This window comes from Mastacembelus armatus, chromosome 18, assembly GCF_900324485.2.
Source record: "Mastacembelus armatus chromosome 18, fMasArm1.2, whole genome shotgun sequence".
Lineage (NCBI taxonomy): Eukaryota > Metazoa > Chordata > Actinopteri > Synbranchiformes > Mastacembelidae > Mastacembelus > Mastacembelus armatus.
In genome coordinates, this window is record NC_046650.1 from 11,188,738 (window position 1) to 11,205,067 (window position 16,330).

The 16,330-nt window shown below is 43.6% G+C and overlaps 1 protein-coding gene across 4 annotated transcripts in view; it reads left to right on the top strand.

Annotated features, from left to right (window-relative positions):
• chd3 (chromodomain helicase DNA binding protein 3) overlaps positions 1 to 16,330 on the top strand; it is a 35,665-nt gene that overhangs the window by 678 nt on the left and 18,657 nt on the right. For 3 of the 4 annotated variants that reach the window (XM_026315230.2, XM_026315257.2, XM_026315247.2), the window contains exons 2-27: positions 2,079 to 2,206; positions 2,284 to 2,496; positions 2,593 to 2,720; positions 3,311 to 3,549; positions 3,771 to 3,904; positions 4,009 to 4,138; positions 4,376 to 4,551; positions 5,627 to 5,896; positions 6,323 to 6,526; positions 6,811 to 7,034; positions 7,223 to 7,354; positions 7,668 to 7,764; positions 8,150 to 8,341; positions 8,437 to 8,637; positions 8,750 to 8,887; positions 9,313 to 9,434; positions 9,524 to 9,697; positions 10,488 to 10,629; positions 10,848 to 10,979; positions 11,164 to 11,281; positions 13,669 to 13,793; positions 13,897 to 14,128; positions 14,443 to 14,627; positions 14,852 to 15,029; positions 15,312 to 15,398; positions 15,795 to 15,880. In XM_026315230.2, the coding sequence (XP_026171015.1) occupies positions 2,079 to 2,206; positions 2,284 to 2,496; positions 2,593 to 2,720; positions 3,311 to 3,549; positions 3,771 to 3,904; positions 4,009 to 4,138; positions 4,376 to 4,551; positions 5,627 to 5,896; positions 6,323 to 6,526; positions 6,811 to 7,034; positions 7,223 to 7,354; positions 7,668 to 7,764; positions 8,150 to 8,341; positions 8,437 to 8,637; positions 8,750 to 8,887; positions 9,313 to 9,434; positions 9,524 to 9,697; positions 10,488 to 10,629; positions 10,848 to 10,979; positions 11,164 to 11,281; positions 13,669 to 13,793; positions 13,897 to 14,128; positions 14,443 to 14,627; positions 14,852 to 15,029; positions 15,312 to 15,398; positions 15,795 to 15,880 (4,187 nt within the window). The remainder of the gene's footprint in view (positions 1 to 2,078; positions 2,207 to 2,283; positions 2,497 to 2,592; positions 2,721 to 3,310; positions 3,550 to 3,770; positions 3,905 to 4,008; positions 4,139 to 4,375; positions 4,552 to 5,626; positions 5,897 to 6,322; positions 6,527 to 6,810; positions 7,035 to 7,222; positions 7,355 to 7,667; positions 7,765 to 8,149; positions 8,342 to 8,436; positions 8,638 to 8,749; positions 8,888 to 9,312; positions 9,435 to 9,523; positions 9,698 to 10,487; positions 10,630 to 10,847; positions 10,980 to 11,163; positions 11,282 to 13,668; positions 13,794 to 13,896; positions 14,129 to 14,442; positions 14,628 to 14,851; positions 15,030 to 15,311; positions 15,399 to 15,794; positions 15,881 to 16,330) is intronic. The other variant, XM_026315238.2, reaches the window with a different exon arrangement.

Genomic DNA, 16,330 nt, shown 5'->3' on the forward strand with positions numbered 1-16,330 from the left:
CTGTTTAAACCCGCTATATATTCTCTGGTTTATTGCTGTAGGTGTCACTCTTGGAGCTACAAGGCAGGCTGTAGAAATAAAAATTAAAAAAAAAAAAAAAAAAAAAAAAAAACGAGAGCGCGCTTTGAAAAACAAAAACTCCAGATTAGTTTGTAACAACAACAACAACAACAACAACAAAAATGTAGGAATACCCAGCCCGGCCTGATGTGTTTGTGTTGCTGTGTTTTCTCATTTTCCTCAACTCCACTTCCTCCTCACCTCCTGCACATCCCAGCAAAAGTTGAAACTAACTTGACACAGCTGCGTTTTTTTCGTCTCCACCGTCAAAAAGTTGCAGCCTGATTTGTCCCTTGAATCCCTCGGACAGCTCCTACACATGCACGACTCGCTCTGCAGGGTAATAAGGTCGCCCTGAAGGGTATAAAAAAAAAAAAAAAAAGCTCAGGGCAACAAAGGCTGGCAGAAACATGGAGTCCCCTGGCCCGAGGCTATATACATTTGACACCCAGCTAGAGACGAGGTGATGCTGTGCAGACATGAAAAGGAGACAGTGAAATGATGGCGTGACACAGAAACTTGCCCCTCTGGCCCAGTGTCGCTGCTGCTGCTCACTGACAGGACCCAAAGGTGTGACTGCTCAGCTCTAACATGCCCAGTTATCTTTGTAAACCAATATTCTCCTGGCTGTTACGCAGCATTGATCCCGTTAGGGCGCTGATCGATTTGGATTTTGCGTTTGACATTCTGGAAGTTTCTGTGTGAACTTGCAGGGGGTTTGCAGTGGAAGTAAAAGGTGCAGGGAAGTGGTGACTGGTTAACCAAGAAATCACCAACAGCAGCCCCCAGATCCCACTTTACTCAATATAAGCACAACTTGTAGTGTTCGGGGCTTGGATGCAATGCAGCTGTGGAGTCGGTGCAGATGTCATGCGGAAGAAAACGTGATTAGTGTGATTTTCTTTATGGAAATTAGAGGAATCATCCAGGGCTTTGTCTTAGGACGTGATTAGCCCAACTCCGGACCGGCCGACATGCCGTGCCAGACGGATAAATTAGTGTCAGGCTCCCCGTCGAGGACCTTAACCCCGACACGACCTCTAGCAGCGGTCACAGCGGTGGTCCTGGTGTGGGAATAGCTAAACGAAAGGAGGCGTTTCGGTTCACCGCGCTGTCCCGCGGGCGGCCTCCCAATCACCGAGGCCTGCGTGCGTGCCGCTGCCGCCCGCGGCGTGTCCTCGCCGGCTGCATGCTTGCACGGATACGCGGAAAGAGGGGCTGGTGGATGGCGGGGAGGGGTGAGGAGGAGGTTGGGGGGGCTGTTGCTCCTGCTGCTGGGAGCGCGCACCAACAAAGGCAGGCAGACAATAAAAAAACCCCAAAGACAAAATGTAGACTATGGAGCAGGCTGGTTGCATGGCGCAGACCGCAGACCGGGTTTTCTTCATGCTTTAATGCTTTGCTGCATTTTGTCTGAAGCTGAGGTTGCAGCTACTTCACTGTCTGTGTTTCTCTATTGTTTCGCTCCAGGTTGCAGGTTAAACTGCTTTCCATGTAGTTGAGATGAGTAAGGGGCTTTGTGTTTTCACATCACTTGCTCTTTGAAAGCAGATACAGTCATGCACTTTAGCTGCACTGTGTCTGGCATCAGCAGGAGTTTGTAAAGTTTGTAATTCTGCTGTTTCTGTTGCCTTGAATCAAAAGTTGTTTTTTTTAAATTTGTTTTGTTATTTTCCTGTTAAATGTCAGGACGTTTGTGAAAAACACCAAACAGTTTGTTCACAAAGTGCTGGACACACTTAAATCGATTATATCTATACTGTGGAAGAAGCCACAGCAGCTGTCAAATCCACTTATGCCACTCTGTGAGAATATATCTAATTTAGCATGTGTCCCAGTTCAGATGAGGCCAAAGGTCAATGGAGCCACGGGGGCTATCATGCAGCTTTTGTTGTCAGTGGGGATTAGCTGGTTTGTTGGGAGGCGTTTTGAGGTGATTATCTTTCGTCCGCTCCTGATATCTGTCCTTCCTTCGCTCCGTCTTTTTAACCACGTCTCTGCTCTGGTGTTCTTCTCAGACGAAGAGCCAGAGCTATCGGACAGAGAGGTCCCGTGCAGGAAGAAAGGACGGCCGAAGAAAAAGAAGGACACAAAGAAGAAGGACAAAGAGGGGAAACCCATCAAAGCAAAGAAACGCAAGAAGATTGTATGTTTGTTAAGCTGTCATGCTCTGGAGTTTCCACCCTGCTGAGTATATTACAATATCTTCATTATTTTCAATAGCTTCCTGTCTCGTTTCTTCTTCAGGACAGTGATGTAGAGAGAGACTCAGATAGAGAAAGAGACTACGGTGAGAACTCAGACAGCATAGCCAGCGACTATGGGACGGGCGAGAAAAAGAAAAAGAAGAAACATAAAGAAAGAAAGGAGAAGAAAACCAAGAAGAAGAAAAAAGATGACGGGGACCGAGACAGCAGTCAGGAGGAAACGGCTAAAGTAAAATATTTCCCAAAAGCACCTGAGTCCATGAACATAACTGATATCAAATTGCTCTGAAAAGTCTTTCTCATCTGACTGGTGGTTTCTTCTCAGCAACCAATAGAGCAGAAGACCTCAGCCCAGCTGGCAAAGGAGTGGGGTCTGGAGGATGTTGATCATACCTTCACTGAGGAAGACTACAGGGAACTCACCAACTATAAAGCCTTCAGCCAGTTCATGAGGTGAAGTGTTTCTCTTTTGGTTTCAGTGTCCCTCTACACTGACATTACCATGCAACAGGAACTGTTCTAAAACTACCAGCTGCATATTTGCACAGATACAATTGGCATTTGGTGGAAACTAGAACACAAATACTTTTCTTTGGCTCTGTCTTCCCCTGGCAGCTGTGTCTTTATCAGCACAGCTAGTTGTGTTATCCAGGCAGCAGTTGTGATAGTGTGCCAGTGGCAGCCTCTGTGGCTGACTCATACCTGTGTTTCCGCCGATAGCACAGAGAAATCCATAATTCCTAATACATGTGTATGCTGGGTAGCTATTTGGTTGTCAGATTCGGCTTTCTCAACTCTACTAGCAGACTGAGCTGTACAAGAAAACTCAGCTATTTTCAGCCAAATTGTCCCTATAGTCCTTCCACCAAATGCCTACAGTTATATCCTCTTTTGCAAATCCATTACATTTCATGGACAAAGCCTTGATGTGACTATTGCACATTTTAAAAATGAAATCATTGTTAGTTAACATTATAAGCTGAAAAAGTTTGTGTAGATTTCTGTTTTTTGCCTGGCAAATGATCCCACCCTCTGGCTCCCAGGCCGATGATAGCCAAGAAGAACCCTAAGATCCCCATGTCAAAGATGATGACCATCCTGGGGGCCAAGTGGAGGGAGTTCAGCTCTAACAACCCCTTTAAGGGTAACGCTGCTGCTGTTGCAGCAGCTGCTGCAGCTGCCGCCATCGCTGTTGCCGAGCAGGTCTCTGCAGCAACCGCATCGCCTGAGCCGCCACCGCAGCCGCCACCTATTAGAAAGGCCAAGACGAAAGAGGGCAAAGGTCAGTGGTCAGTTTCAGACCTGTAGCTTTCCCTCACCTGTACTGTACCTGCTTTAGCTTTTTGTGATGATTTAATCAACACGTTTTGTTGATGTGATGTGGAAAACCAGTTTCCATAAACTGACCCTGGACCATCAGGGCAGTGTGCGGTTTAACAGAATACCTGCTACTTTGTCATTATTTTATGTCAAACGTTGCATATGATTTTATCACCTGTCCAGGTCCAGGCTATAAGAAACGCAGTAAAAGTCCTCGGGTATCAGACAAGAAAAAGGCTTTGGCAAAAGCTAAAAAGATGGCACCCATTCGTATTAAACTCTCGCCTATAGGTGCTAAGAGGAAGAAGAGCTGCTCAGTGAGTAGAACGTTTAGAGAGTGTTGTTCTTTTTATTGTTTTTGTTCTCTGTCTGCTCCTCTTTCTTTCACTTATTTCCTTGCTGCTTTCGTGTTCTCTGTCAGAGCGACGATATGGATGAGGACGAGTCTGAGCAGGAGGACTCCAGCGTTCACAGCTCCTCGGTTCGCTCTGACAGCTCCGGCCGCGTGAAGAAGAACAAGCGAGGGCGACCTTCTAAGAAGAAGAAGAAAAGTAAACCTGCTTATTCAGCACCTAGTTAGAAAAGATACACCTGTATGTTCACATCTGTTTCAATGCTCCTGTGTCACTCTGAATGTAACGCTGTGCCTGAACGCATCATGGCAGCAATTACATATTCATGAGAGAGACTCTCCAGACATCATGGGATACTTTCAGGTATTTGAGAGTCATTTGTGTCTCCTGTCTCTTTGTGCTTGTCAACATGTGTCGTCTCCTGCCCCCTTCCAGTCCCAGGTGATGAAGAAGGGGACGGCTATGAGACGGATCATCAGGACTACTGCGAGGTGTGTCAGCAGGGCGGAGAGATCATCCTGTGTGACACCTGTCCCCGAGCTTATCACCTTGTCTGTCTTGAGCCTGAGCTGGACAAGGCCCCTGAGGGCAAGTGGAGCTGCCCGCACTGCGTGAGTACAACTCCACCAGTCTGTTTCTGCTTTCTGTTTATCCACATCTTTAACAACATGGTCCTTTGGCAAACCTGAGAGAAAAAAAATGGTTAAAAGTGGTTTATTTTTGTGTGCTTGGACAACCAGAAGAAAAGAGATTCTGTAGTTGCATAACACATTAGAGCGGAGACTTGGCTGAATAGATAATCCTGCCCAGACAAAGGCAGATGCCTGAAGTGGTGCTTCAGAGTGCTGAATGCTCATTTTTGCTCATCTTTACTCTGTGATGCAAAACAAGCTCAATTAATCAGCTCAGTTAAGATGACTTATATCAGCAGTTCAGAGAGGCCAGTCTGAAAGTGCTGACTCAGCAGCTGTCAACGGTAAAAGAAAACAACACCAGTCTTCAAAGCCTGTGTGCAGTTTTATTGGATTATTGCATCTTTCCATTTAGTTTAATGGCATAAAATCCTTGTGTGATGAAAAACCAGACAATCTCAGTGAAAACTGGTGCAGTTTATGTCTTGTTCTGTATGTTGCATTCAGGGCCTCTGTTCTCAAAGCTCTCATGTTGAATCTGTGTGTGTTAGTAGCAGTGTGTTTTGCTGTCAGGTGCCAAAATGATAATTCTCAAATTCTCCACCAAACGTTTCACTGTGTATGTTCTGGAAAAATAAACACAGAGAAACTTTGGCATAGTTCTGACAATAAATAATCATAATTGAAGTTGCCCAATTGCATTGCCTTTACTTCAGACTTCTACTTTTCTGTCTGTCAACCTGTTTATTTAACCCAGTTCTCAGTTTTCAAATGTGACTGCTAACTCTGGAGTCTACCAGATACATCAGGCGTTCTTCTGATGACATTTGTTCATTGGTGATTGAATAGGAAATTTGCTCCTAAAAATTTTGTTACACTCATTGATACGGATTCTTCATAAAAAAGTAGACCTCTTGTATGTCCTGGTGGAGCCCCCTGAAGACCAGATGTGCCAGTCCAGGAAGTGATCCAGTAAACTGATAGAAAATGAAATCATGACTTTTATCTTCATATATTCATTACTCATGTTTGAGTCAAATGTTTTTTTTCCCAGGAAAAAGAGGGAGTCCAGTGGGAAGCGAAAGATGAAGACTTTGAGGACTTTGAGGAGGACAGTGAGGACAGGGTAATATCAGAGGTCGGGGTCGGGATCCCCACTGGGGCGGAGGAGGAGGACGACGACCACATGGAGTTCTGTCGGGTGTGTAAAGACGGAGGTGAACTGTTGTGCTGTGACACCTGCACCTCCTCCTACCACATCCACTGTCTAAACCCGCCACTGCCAGAGATCCCCAACGGAGAGTGGCTGTGTCCGCGATGCAGGGTTAGTTGCCTTCCTCTTCTTTGTTCTCTCTCTATCTAGTCTAATCGTTTTAGGGCTTACATTGCTTTACAAGCCCATAAATCTAGGATTTATGAGTCACTTATTGATATAAGATGGAGGTGAATTGCATCTATTTCCTTATAAGAGAAGACGCCTAATGGGACATTAAAAAACATTTTCCCAAATTTATGGCAGAGCAGAATCAAAAGCAAATTACATAATGATATTACAGACTGAAGCATGACTTTAATTTATGTTCAGTGCATTTTTGTCCACATATCATCTTGTGCTTTTATTTCAGGCTCATGGCTATTTTACTTTTTACTTGTTTTTTCTTGGATTTAAAAAAAAAAAATCTGTTCCACTTCCTACCATCACATAAAGCTACATATTTAGGTCTCAGTATCAAATGTGTTTCCACTCTAGTGCCCGCCAATCAAAGGACGTGTCCAGAAAATCCTCCACTGGCGATGGGGAGAACCTCCACCTCCCATTCCTGTGCCCCCTGCTCCTGACGCCCCACCTGATGCCCCACCACCACCCCCCATGAAGGGCAGACCCGAGAGGGAGTTCTTTGTCAAGTTGGCCGGGCAGTCCTACTGGCACTGTACCTGGATCACTGAGCTACAGGTGAGAGGAAAGATCAGTAATTCATGATGTTTGGCGAAGAGCAGGCTTAAGAACATCGTGCATCTGTTGTTACTATTAGTTGTTTTATGTGTTTTAAAAATGCTCAAGGATCCAAGATGAGTAAAGCCATAAAAGAAAGGAATAAAAAAGACATAAAGTCGATATGAGGAGCAAGTGAGAACTGCTCAAAATGGTGGCAGAAAAAAATCGGCGTGCTGCTCATAAATACTTTACACCTGAAGAAAATTATTCTTTGTCTCCATCTTCTTCCCTCTTTCCTCCAGCTGGAGATCTTCCACTCCGTGATGTACAGGAACTACCAGAGGAAGACGGATATGGATGAGCCTCCCAGTTTGGATTACGGATCAGGCGGCGAGGATGAGAACGGAGTGGGAAAGAGCGAGAAGAGGAGGGCCAAGGACCCCCAGTACGCCATCCTGGAGGACAAGTACTACAAATATGGCATCAAGCCTGAGTGGATGATGATCCACCGCATCATCAACCACAGGTGAGAGATTGTGTGAGCGTGCAATGTCTAGGTTTGTCTGTGCCAGTAGTTATTTCACCATCTATTTCCCATATTCAAAGTTTGTTAAACATAACATCTTAGAGCGTATTACTGATTTATTTACATGAATATGCATATTACAGTTTTTCTCACATACTCTCTGTACTGTATGTGTGTGCTCCTGTCAGTGTGGACAAGAAAGGGATGTACCACTACCTAGTAAAATGGAGAGACCTGACCTATGACCAGTGTACCTGGGAGAGAGACGACCTAGAAATTCCTGACTTTAAAATTTACAAGGCCAACTACTGGAGACACAGGTGAGAACATTTTAACCTTGACTCAGCTTAATGTGGAAAAACAAACCTGACTCTAACAGGAAAGAGCACAAGGTCAGTTTTAGTTAAATGTTAAATGCTGAAAAATGGATTAAAATGACTGTGGTAATATTGTTGTTGCAGCTATTTTAAATGTGAGAATTTAAATTACAACCTCCTGGTGGTTAATGAATAGTTCAGACAATATACAGTACTTCGCCCATATTTGCATGTATTACTCACATTTACATATCGCATTTGTTTGCTTCCTTGGCTGATTAATGTATTGACCCAGTGATAACTGCCTGTCGAACAGGGACGCGATAATGAAAGAGGACCCAGACAAACCCAGGAAGATAAGGAACAGAACCCAGGAGGGTGAAGAGGAGTCTCCTGCCTCACCGGTCACTGATGTGAGTGGACTGTAGCTTCAGATTCAATATTGAATCTCTGATGATGTTGAATATTGATATATTTTATTTCTAATTACACTTTTTGTGTACTTTATATGTCGAGTACAAATTCATTTGCGTAGTTTAAGTTAGTTTTACTTACTTAATCAAGTTCTACTCTAGTGAATTAATTGTGTATAATAGGAGCAGCTTATATTTTTATTCTGACTTGACTAAAGTAAATGTAAGAAGCTATAATAAAATGACTGGAATTAGTTTTACTAAACCTTTTACCAAACCATTAACAACTATCCAGTTAGAGCATAATGTTTGTGTATTGATCCAAAATACACTTAATTGTGTCCCAGTCACATCTTGTCTTTCTTCTGGCCTTTTGTTTTTCCAGCCTACAATAAAATACGAGGAGCAGCCAGACTTTGTCACATCGACGGGCGGCACCCTGCACCTCTACCAGCTGGAGGGTCTGAACTGGCTGCGCTTTTCTTGGGCTCAGGGCACAGACACCATCCTGGCAGATGAGATGGGCCTTGGCAAGACCATCCAGACCATTGTTTTCCTCTACTCACTATTTAAGGAGGTACCAGAGCTTATTCCCTGCTGTCATCTTTTACTATGTCTTTGTGACAGCTGCGATTGAAGCAAAGTGTGGATTTCTCATTCTCTGTCTCTCAGGGTCACACTAAAGGACCCTTCCTGGTCAGCGCTCCGCTCTCCACCATCATCAACTGGGAGAGAGAGTTTGAGATGTGGGCGCCCGACTTCTATGTGGTGACGTACACGGGAGACAAGGACAGTCGAGCCATCATCAGAGAAAACGAGTTCTCCTTTGACGACACTGCTGTCAAGGGAGGAAAGAAGGCTTTTAAACTGAGGGTGAGGAAGAAGGAGGGTAGTGATCACACAGATATAAGTAGGGAGGAAAATGTAGAGTAACATTAACCACTGTAATGTTCTCTCATCCTCTTCCTGCTCTTCCTCCTCTCAGAGAGAGGCTCCTATTAAATTCCACGTGCTGCTGACCTCCTATGAGTTGGTGACCATCGACCAGACGGCGCTCAAATCCATAGACTGGGCCTGTCTGGTGGTGGATGAGGCTCACCGCCTTAAGAACAACCAGTCCAAGGTACAATACTTACATGGCTGTGTGTGTCAGGGTTAATTTAATAGAACCCAGTTAAGAACTGTCCCATATTATGTTATTTAATGAAAAGAGAAATGTTGTGCTTCAGATATTTAGTGAGTGGGGCATTTTACAGCTGAAAACTAAACCTTTGAGTACTCTGGTGGACAAACCATGTAATGATGATAGTGTCTCTAAATGGACTGCAGTGTATTTGACACATTTTTGATATTTTTATGTCACAGGTTTGTCTTAATTTTACTTTAATAAACTTGAATACCTCATCAGTCATGTAGAGGTGTGTGTGTGTGTGTGTGTGTGGGGCTCAGGGGGCCTGATGTAATACTGCCTTGAGTTCCCCTTAGACGTAATAATTATAAATAATATATATGAGAGTGATTTTAAGCTTTCGTCGTCTTTGCTTGCAGTTTTTCAGGCGTCTGAACGACTATAAAATCGACCACAAGCTGCTACTGACAGGAACTCCTCTACAAAACAACCTGGAGGAGCTGTTTCATCTGCTCAACTTCCTCACACCCAACCGCTTCAAGTAAGAAGTCTGCAAAATGACTCTTTATTCTGCCAGGTTTGATAAACTTAATTATGTTTGCTGCTGATCAAAATCCCCCGTCTGTGCAGTAATCTCGAGGGCTTCCTGGAAGAGTTTGCTGACATTTCCAAGGAGGACCAGATCAAGAAACTCCATGACCTGCTGGGGCCTCACATGCTGCGGAGGCTGAAGGCTGACGTCTTCAAGAACATGCCTGCCAAGACCGAGCTGATTGTCAGAGTGGAGCTGAGCCCTATGCAGAAGTACGATGCTGTGGGAATTCGAGTGGGAAATGTGGATGTTTTTTACTGGTTTCTTTTGGCTGGGACAAACCTGAGACATTCTGCTCTACTTTAATCCACTGGCCTAGATTTTTCTGTGAAGACACCGTGGACTGTTCAGATTAGCAGCAAACATGATTTTAGTTTTTGAAGGACCAAACATCTGCAAATTTAAGTTAGGAATTGGTTGACAAGTGAGCCAAGGTTATCTATGAACAGGAATTCACTGGCTTTATTTCAGTCTGTGGCAGTTTTATTATAGCACTTGGTTTGTGATGCCGCAGTCTGAACATTTATTTGAGCTTTATCCCAGTTTTAAGTGACACATCCTGATATGTTTTCACAAGGAAAACTGAAAACCTTGGGCTGTGATGATCGAACCTTTTAAAAACCCAAAAGATGAAGTGTTATCTAAGCTTTTTCCATGAAAGTTTTCTGACTTCACAGGAACTGGCCATAATTACAGCATTTAATGGTAATTAACAAAGCCACAACTGAAACATTTGCTATTTTCCACTGACCAGTGTGTTTAAAATAGTTTAATAGCAGCCAATGTTGGTCTGCTAAATGTTATGTTAGTGGTAGAAATGAGACGACATCATGGAAACAGCAAGTGAAAGCAAACTCAAGAGTATGTGTTTTTATTAAAAATCAACAATGCAGGGTGGAGAGGAGAAAGAGGAAGGAAGTTTATCGTAATCATTGTTACACGTGATTTACATTAAATAGGTGGGACACTAAGATTAGCATTTTATTTATTTTTTTACAACAGAAAATACTACAAGCTGATTCTGACCAAGAACTTTGAGGCTCTGAACTCAAAAGGTGGAGGGAACCAGGTCTCCCTGCTCAACATCATGATGGACCTAAAAAAATGCTGCAACCACCCCTACCTCTTCCCTGTTGCCTCCATGGTGAGAAGAGAAACAGACAAGTTCTCCAGTCTTTGATAGTACTTCACAACTTTTTACCTTGAGCTTTGACTCACTCCTAAAGTGCATAACAGTGACACCTTGTGGTGACGCAAGGTTGTGATCCTGTCCTGGGATCCTTGTGTTTTATGGTTAAAATTGCACACTCGTGTGCTGTGCACTGTTATTTACCTGGTGGAATTGTTTGTTTGTGTTTGTAGGAAGCCCAGAAAACACCCAGTGGTGCTTATGAGGGGTCGGCCCTCACTAAGTCTTCTGGGAAACTGATGCTGTTGCAGAAGATGTTGAGGAAACTAAAAGAGCAGGGGCACCGAGTACTGGTCTTCTCACAGGTACACACACACACACATACTTTACATTAGTGTACACACACACATCACATGTTATATTAGTCACATAACACCTCCAGAGAGCTCAGCATCAGGCTGCACTTCCATCTGTGTTTATGTGCCTGTGCAACCACCTATAGATGAAAACATACACACACCTCACCAGCTTTCTCTCCTCTCTTTGTAGATGACTAAAATGCTGGATTTATTAGAAGATTTCCTGGACTATGAGGGCTATAAGTATGAGAGAATTGATGGAGGCATCACAGGAGCGCTGAGACAAGAGGCCATCGACCGCTTCAATGGTGAGATATCAGAAAATGTCTCATTAAAGGCTCAGCTGTCCATGATCTCTGCTGGTGACCAGTTCTGTCATTTTCTACGATTCTTGCACTAATGTGACACTTTGATTCACCAGACCTTCTAACTTTATTTTATCCATAAACTATTTCACAGTAGAGGAGTTATTGTATCTTGGTATATGTTGACATGGTGATTGAGGATTATGTATGAGTGATCCTTGTCACCCATTCCTAGTTTGGAGTTGACTCTCCTCCACTGCTGAGCAGATGGAAAAGCAAGTAGCTGGTGGGAGGAGATGAGGAATCAGGCAAAGGGGTCAGGTTTGAAAATGACTTAAAGTGGGTACGGAAAGTATTCAGACCCCTTTTAAATTTTTCACTCTTTGTGTCATTGCAGCCATTTGCCAAAATCAAAAAAGTTCATTTTATTTCTCATTAATGTACACTCAGCACCCCATCTTGACAGAAAAAAACAGAAATGTAGAAATTTTTGCAAATTTATTAAAAAAGAAAAACTGAAATATCACATGGTCATAAGTATTCAGACCCTGTGCTCAGTATTGAGTAGAAGCACCCTTTTGAGCTAGTACAGCCATGAGTCTTCTTGGGAATGATGCAACAAGTTTTTCACACCTGGATTTGGGGATCCTCTGCCATTCTTCCTTGCAGATCCTCTCCAGTTCTGTCAGGTTGGATGGTGAACGTTGGTGGACAGCCATTTTCAGGTCTCTCCAGAGATGCTCAATTGGGTTTAGGTCAGGGCTCTGGCTGGGCCAGTCAAGAACGGTCACAGAGTTGTTCCGAAGCCACTCCTTTGTTATTTTAGCTGTGTGCTTAGGGTCATTGTCCTGTTGAAAGGTGAACCTTCGGCCCAGTCTGAGGTCCTGAGCACTCTGGAAGAGGTTTTCTTCCAGGATATCTCTGTACTTGGCCGCATTCATCTTTCTTTCAATTGCAACCAGTCGTCCTGTCCCTGCAGCTGAAAAACACCCCCACAACATGATGCTCCCACCACCATGTTTCACTGTAGGGATTGTATTGGGCAGCTGATGAGCAGTGCCTGGTTTTCTCCACACATACCGCTTAGAATTAACGCCAAAAAGTTCAATCTTGGTCTCATCAGACCAGGGAATCTTATTTCTCATGGTCTGGGAGTCCTTCATGTGTTTTTTGGCAAACTCTATGCAGGCTTTCATGTGTCTTGCACTGAGGAGAGGCTTCCGTCGGGCCACTCTGCCATAAAGCCCCGACTGGTGGAGGGCTGCAGTGATAGTTGACTTTGTGGAACTTTCTCCCATCTCCCTACTGCATCTCTGGAGCTCAGCCACAGTGATCTTTGGGTTCTTCTTTACCTCTCTCACCAAGGCTCTTCTCCCACGATTGCTCAGTTTGGCTGGACGGCCAGGTCTAGGAAGAGTTCTGGTCGTCTCAAACTTTTTCCATTTGAGGATTATGGAGGCCACTGAGCTCTTAGGAACCTTGAGTGTTGCAGAAATTCTTTTGTAACCTTGGCCAGATCTGTGCCTTGCCACAATTCTGTCTCTGAGCTCCTTGGGTGGTTCCTTCAACCTCATGATTCTCATTTGCTCTGACATGCACTGTGAGCTGTAAGGTCTTATATAGACAGGTGTGTGCCTTTCCTAATCAAGTCCAATCAGTTTAATTAAACACAGCTGGACTCCAATGAAGGAGCAGAACCATCTCAAGGAGGATCAGAAGAAATGGACAGCATGTGAGTTAAATATGAGTGTCACTGCAAAGGGTCTGAATACTTATGACCATGTGATATTTCAGTTTTTCTTTTTTAATAAATTTGCAAAAATTTCTACATTTCTGTTTTTTTCTGTCAAGATGGGGTGCTGAGTGTACATTAATGAGAAATAAAATGAACTTTTTTGATTTTGGCAAATGGCTGCAATGACACAAAGAGTGAAAAATTTAAAGGGGTCTGAATACTTTCCGTACCCACTGTATTTAGAAGAACCAGTCTCAAAATGACAGATTGCGTCTTGCATTTCGAAGGATCGTAAACACTGGGTTGTATGCAGGGTACGTTTTCATGCGGCAGTAGCACAAAGCAGTTTCTGAAGTTGTATAAGATGTATTAGAGCCTGTGGGTTTGCATTTATTCTTTATAATATTAAAATGTAACAGGCCGTCAGAGCCACACAGGAAGACTACAGTAGGAATAACCTCAGTGACATAGGAAGAAAATAACAAATAGAAAATGTGCCAGAGAAAATGTTTGCAAAAAAAGTGACAATTGTGTTACCACCATAAAGATAAAATTAGTAACTGTATGGATAGACTTTTTGTGTGAAGTTATTTGTGTTATGGTGTTGTCGTTTATAATGATGTTGTTATTGGTGGTGTTATCTCTCTGTTTCCAGCTCCTGGGGCCTGTCAGTTTTGTTTCTTGCTCTCCACCAGGGCGGGAGGTTTGGGCATCAACTTGGCCACAGCGGACACCGTCATCATCTTCGACTCTGACTGGAACCCTCACAACGACATCCAGGTAACATGAGGCTGGAAACTCGTAAAGAAGGGCACAATTATCTGCTTTTAAACTTCTTTTGTATCAAAACTTGAAATTGTTTTTCTTGTCCGTCTTAACGCAGGCCTTTAGTCGAGCCCACCGCATCGGACAGGCCAACAAGGTGATGATCTACCGCTTTGTGACGCGAGCCAGCGTGGAGGAGCGGATCACGCAGGTGGCCAAGAGGAAGATGATGCTGACTCACCTGGTGGTCCGGCCAGGCCTGGGATCTAAAGCTGGGTCCATGACCAAGCAGGAACTGGATGACATCCTCAAGTTTGGAACAGAAGAGCTCTTCAAGGACGAAGGCGAAGGTAACAACAGATATTGTTCAAATTGTTGAAAATTGTAGGCAAACGAGCCGCAATAGATATTCTTGTTAAACTAAAGTAGTTTTGGTAAAAGTTGCAGTGGGACTGATTCTCTTAGTGAAGAGCTGGCAGGCTTCTTTTCCTAAACGAAATTATTTTGTCAAAAGCATTCACTTTAATGTTCTTTCATCTTCACAGTTTTGGCCACAGGAATGACAATATAATTGGTTAAAAGAAAAACATCATTTGCTAAATTTTTCTGGAAGACGTGGACACTTTTTTTTTTTTTTTTTTTTTTTTAACTCCACATTTGCCAGGTATGAAGAATAGCTCAAGGGATAAGGTTGAGGATGAGGGCAACGTGATCCACTACGACAGTACTGCCATCGAGCGACTGCTGGACCGAAGCCAAGACGACACCGACGACTCGGACGTCCAGAACATGAACGAGTACCTCAGCTCGTTTAAAGTGGCCCAGTACATGGTCCGAGAGGAGGACAAGGTGTGAGGGAGCAGGATGTTACATTCACACACTGGAACGTAAAGAAGACAGGGGGCTTTGTTAGCGAGTTCACATACATTCACACAAGTTTGTCTCAATATAAGTTTTTTAAAAGTGACGGGGGTGAGAAAAGAAGGTGAATTCAGATTCAGATACCTTGGCTTTAATGAATCAGTCACAATTTCCATCTTTTATTTAATGCGTCTACATGTCTGATGCTCCAGATTGAGGAGATTGAGCGAGAGATCATCAAACAGGAGGAGAACGTGGATCCAGATTATTGGGAGAAACTGCTGCGGCATCATTATGAGCAGCAACAGGAGGACCTGGCCAGCAAGCTGGGTAAAGGCAAGAGGAACCGCAAACCTGTCAACTACAATGATGGTGCACAGGAAGACCAAGGTAGGGACCTGGTTTGGATGTGTTCCTTTTTGGACCCGTTAGTCCGAAAAAGCTCAACTAAGCTGAGGAAACTCCTCTAAGTGTTTCATGTCAGTGACACCTTGGTATTAGGAACACATTAGCAGTACAAGAGGAGCCTAAGCCTCGATGTTTTTTTATTCATTGTTAAGATTTATTGCTGTTTTCTTATGATCTCAGTTGAAGATAGAAAGATTGTTGCCTTCTGTTTGAGTTATTGTGAATGGGCCTGGCCTACTGACACACTACCATGTTCTGATCCAGAGTGGCATGCTGACATCTCAGATAACCAGTCCGAATATTCAGTGGGCTCCGAGGAGGAGGATGAGGACTTTGACGATCGGCCAGAAGGTAAGGAGAGATTTAATTTAAAAAAAGAGACGTCAAGCAGAGCAGCTCATGAACAATGAAAGATGTCTGTTGTAACACACACAGGTCTGTGTTGAATTACGGCCTGAAATTGATTTAGTTGTTACAGTTGCCTGGCAGAGTCGACCAAGTCCCACTGCCAAAAATGCAAACCACCATCCACCTCCTCCTACCTCAGCTAGTTAAAGGAAAACGCTCCAAGCACTTCAGAAGCTTTTGATTCCTGGTTGGTGCAGGCTATTAGCTGTAAATTTTAAGGAAACTTGCAAGTCTGCAAATGTGAGGAATCTAAAGCAAACATCAAATTAATGATTTACTCCTACAGGATTTATTCCTCTGTGTTGTTACATTTCCTGCCTGTTTTTTTTTTTCCTTCAGGTCGAAGGCAGTCGCGTCGCCAGTTGAGAAATGAGAAGGATAAACCTCTGCCTCCTCTTCTGGCCAGAGTCGGAGGCAACCTTGAGGTCTGTGCATCTCTCTGGAACCAGGCCTGCTTTCATTTTTGGGCATAATTTATTGTGATAATACTGGAACCTGTCAGCTTTATTTAAAGTGAACTTGCACTCTTAGATATTTTTCTAATAATCTTAAATGGGAGATGGCAGCATCCATCTCCAACGATTCCAAAACCTTCCAGGCTCATTTATCATCCTGATAATGGAGGACGTGATTATAATGGCCTGTACTGTTCAGGCAGGGAGTCAAAGTTATTTTAGTATTATTAGGCAGTCAGACCTATTCCAACCAAGTCTTTAGGAACTTTAACAAATGCAATGACGACTACAAACTTTTCTAATCCTGACGTTTGTTTAAGGCCTCTGAGAAAAACCATACTGCACAGATACATTTTAACAGACCAACACCAATTCCACTGTCCAGTTTGACACAGGGACGTACATAATGTGTAGTAATAT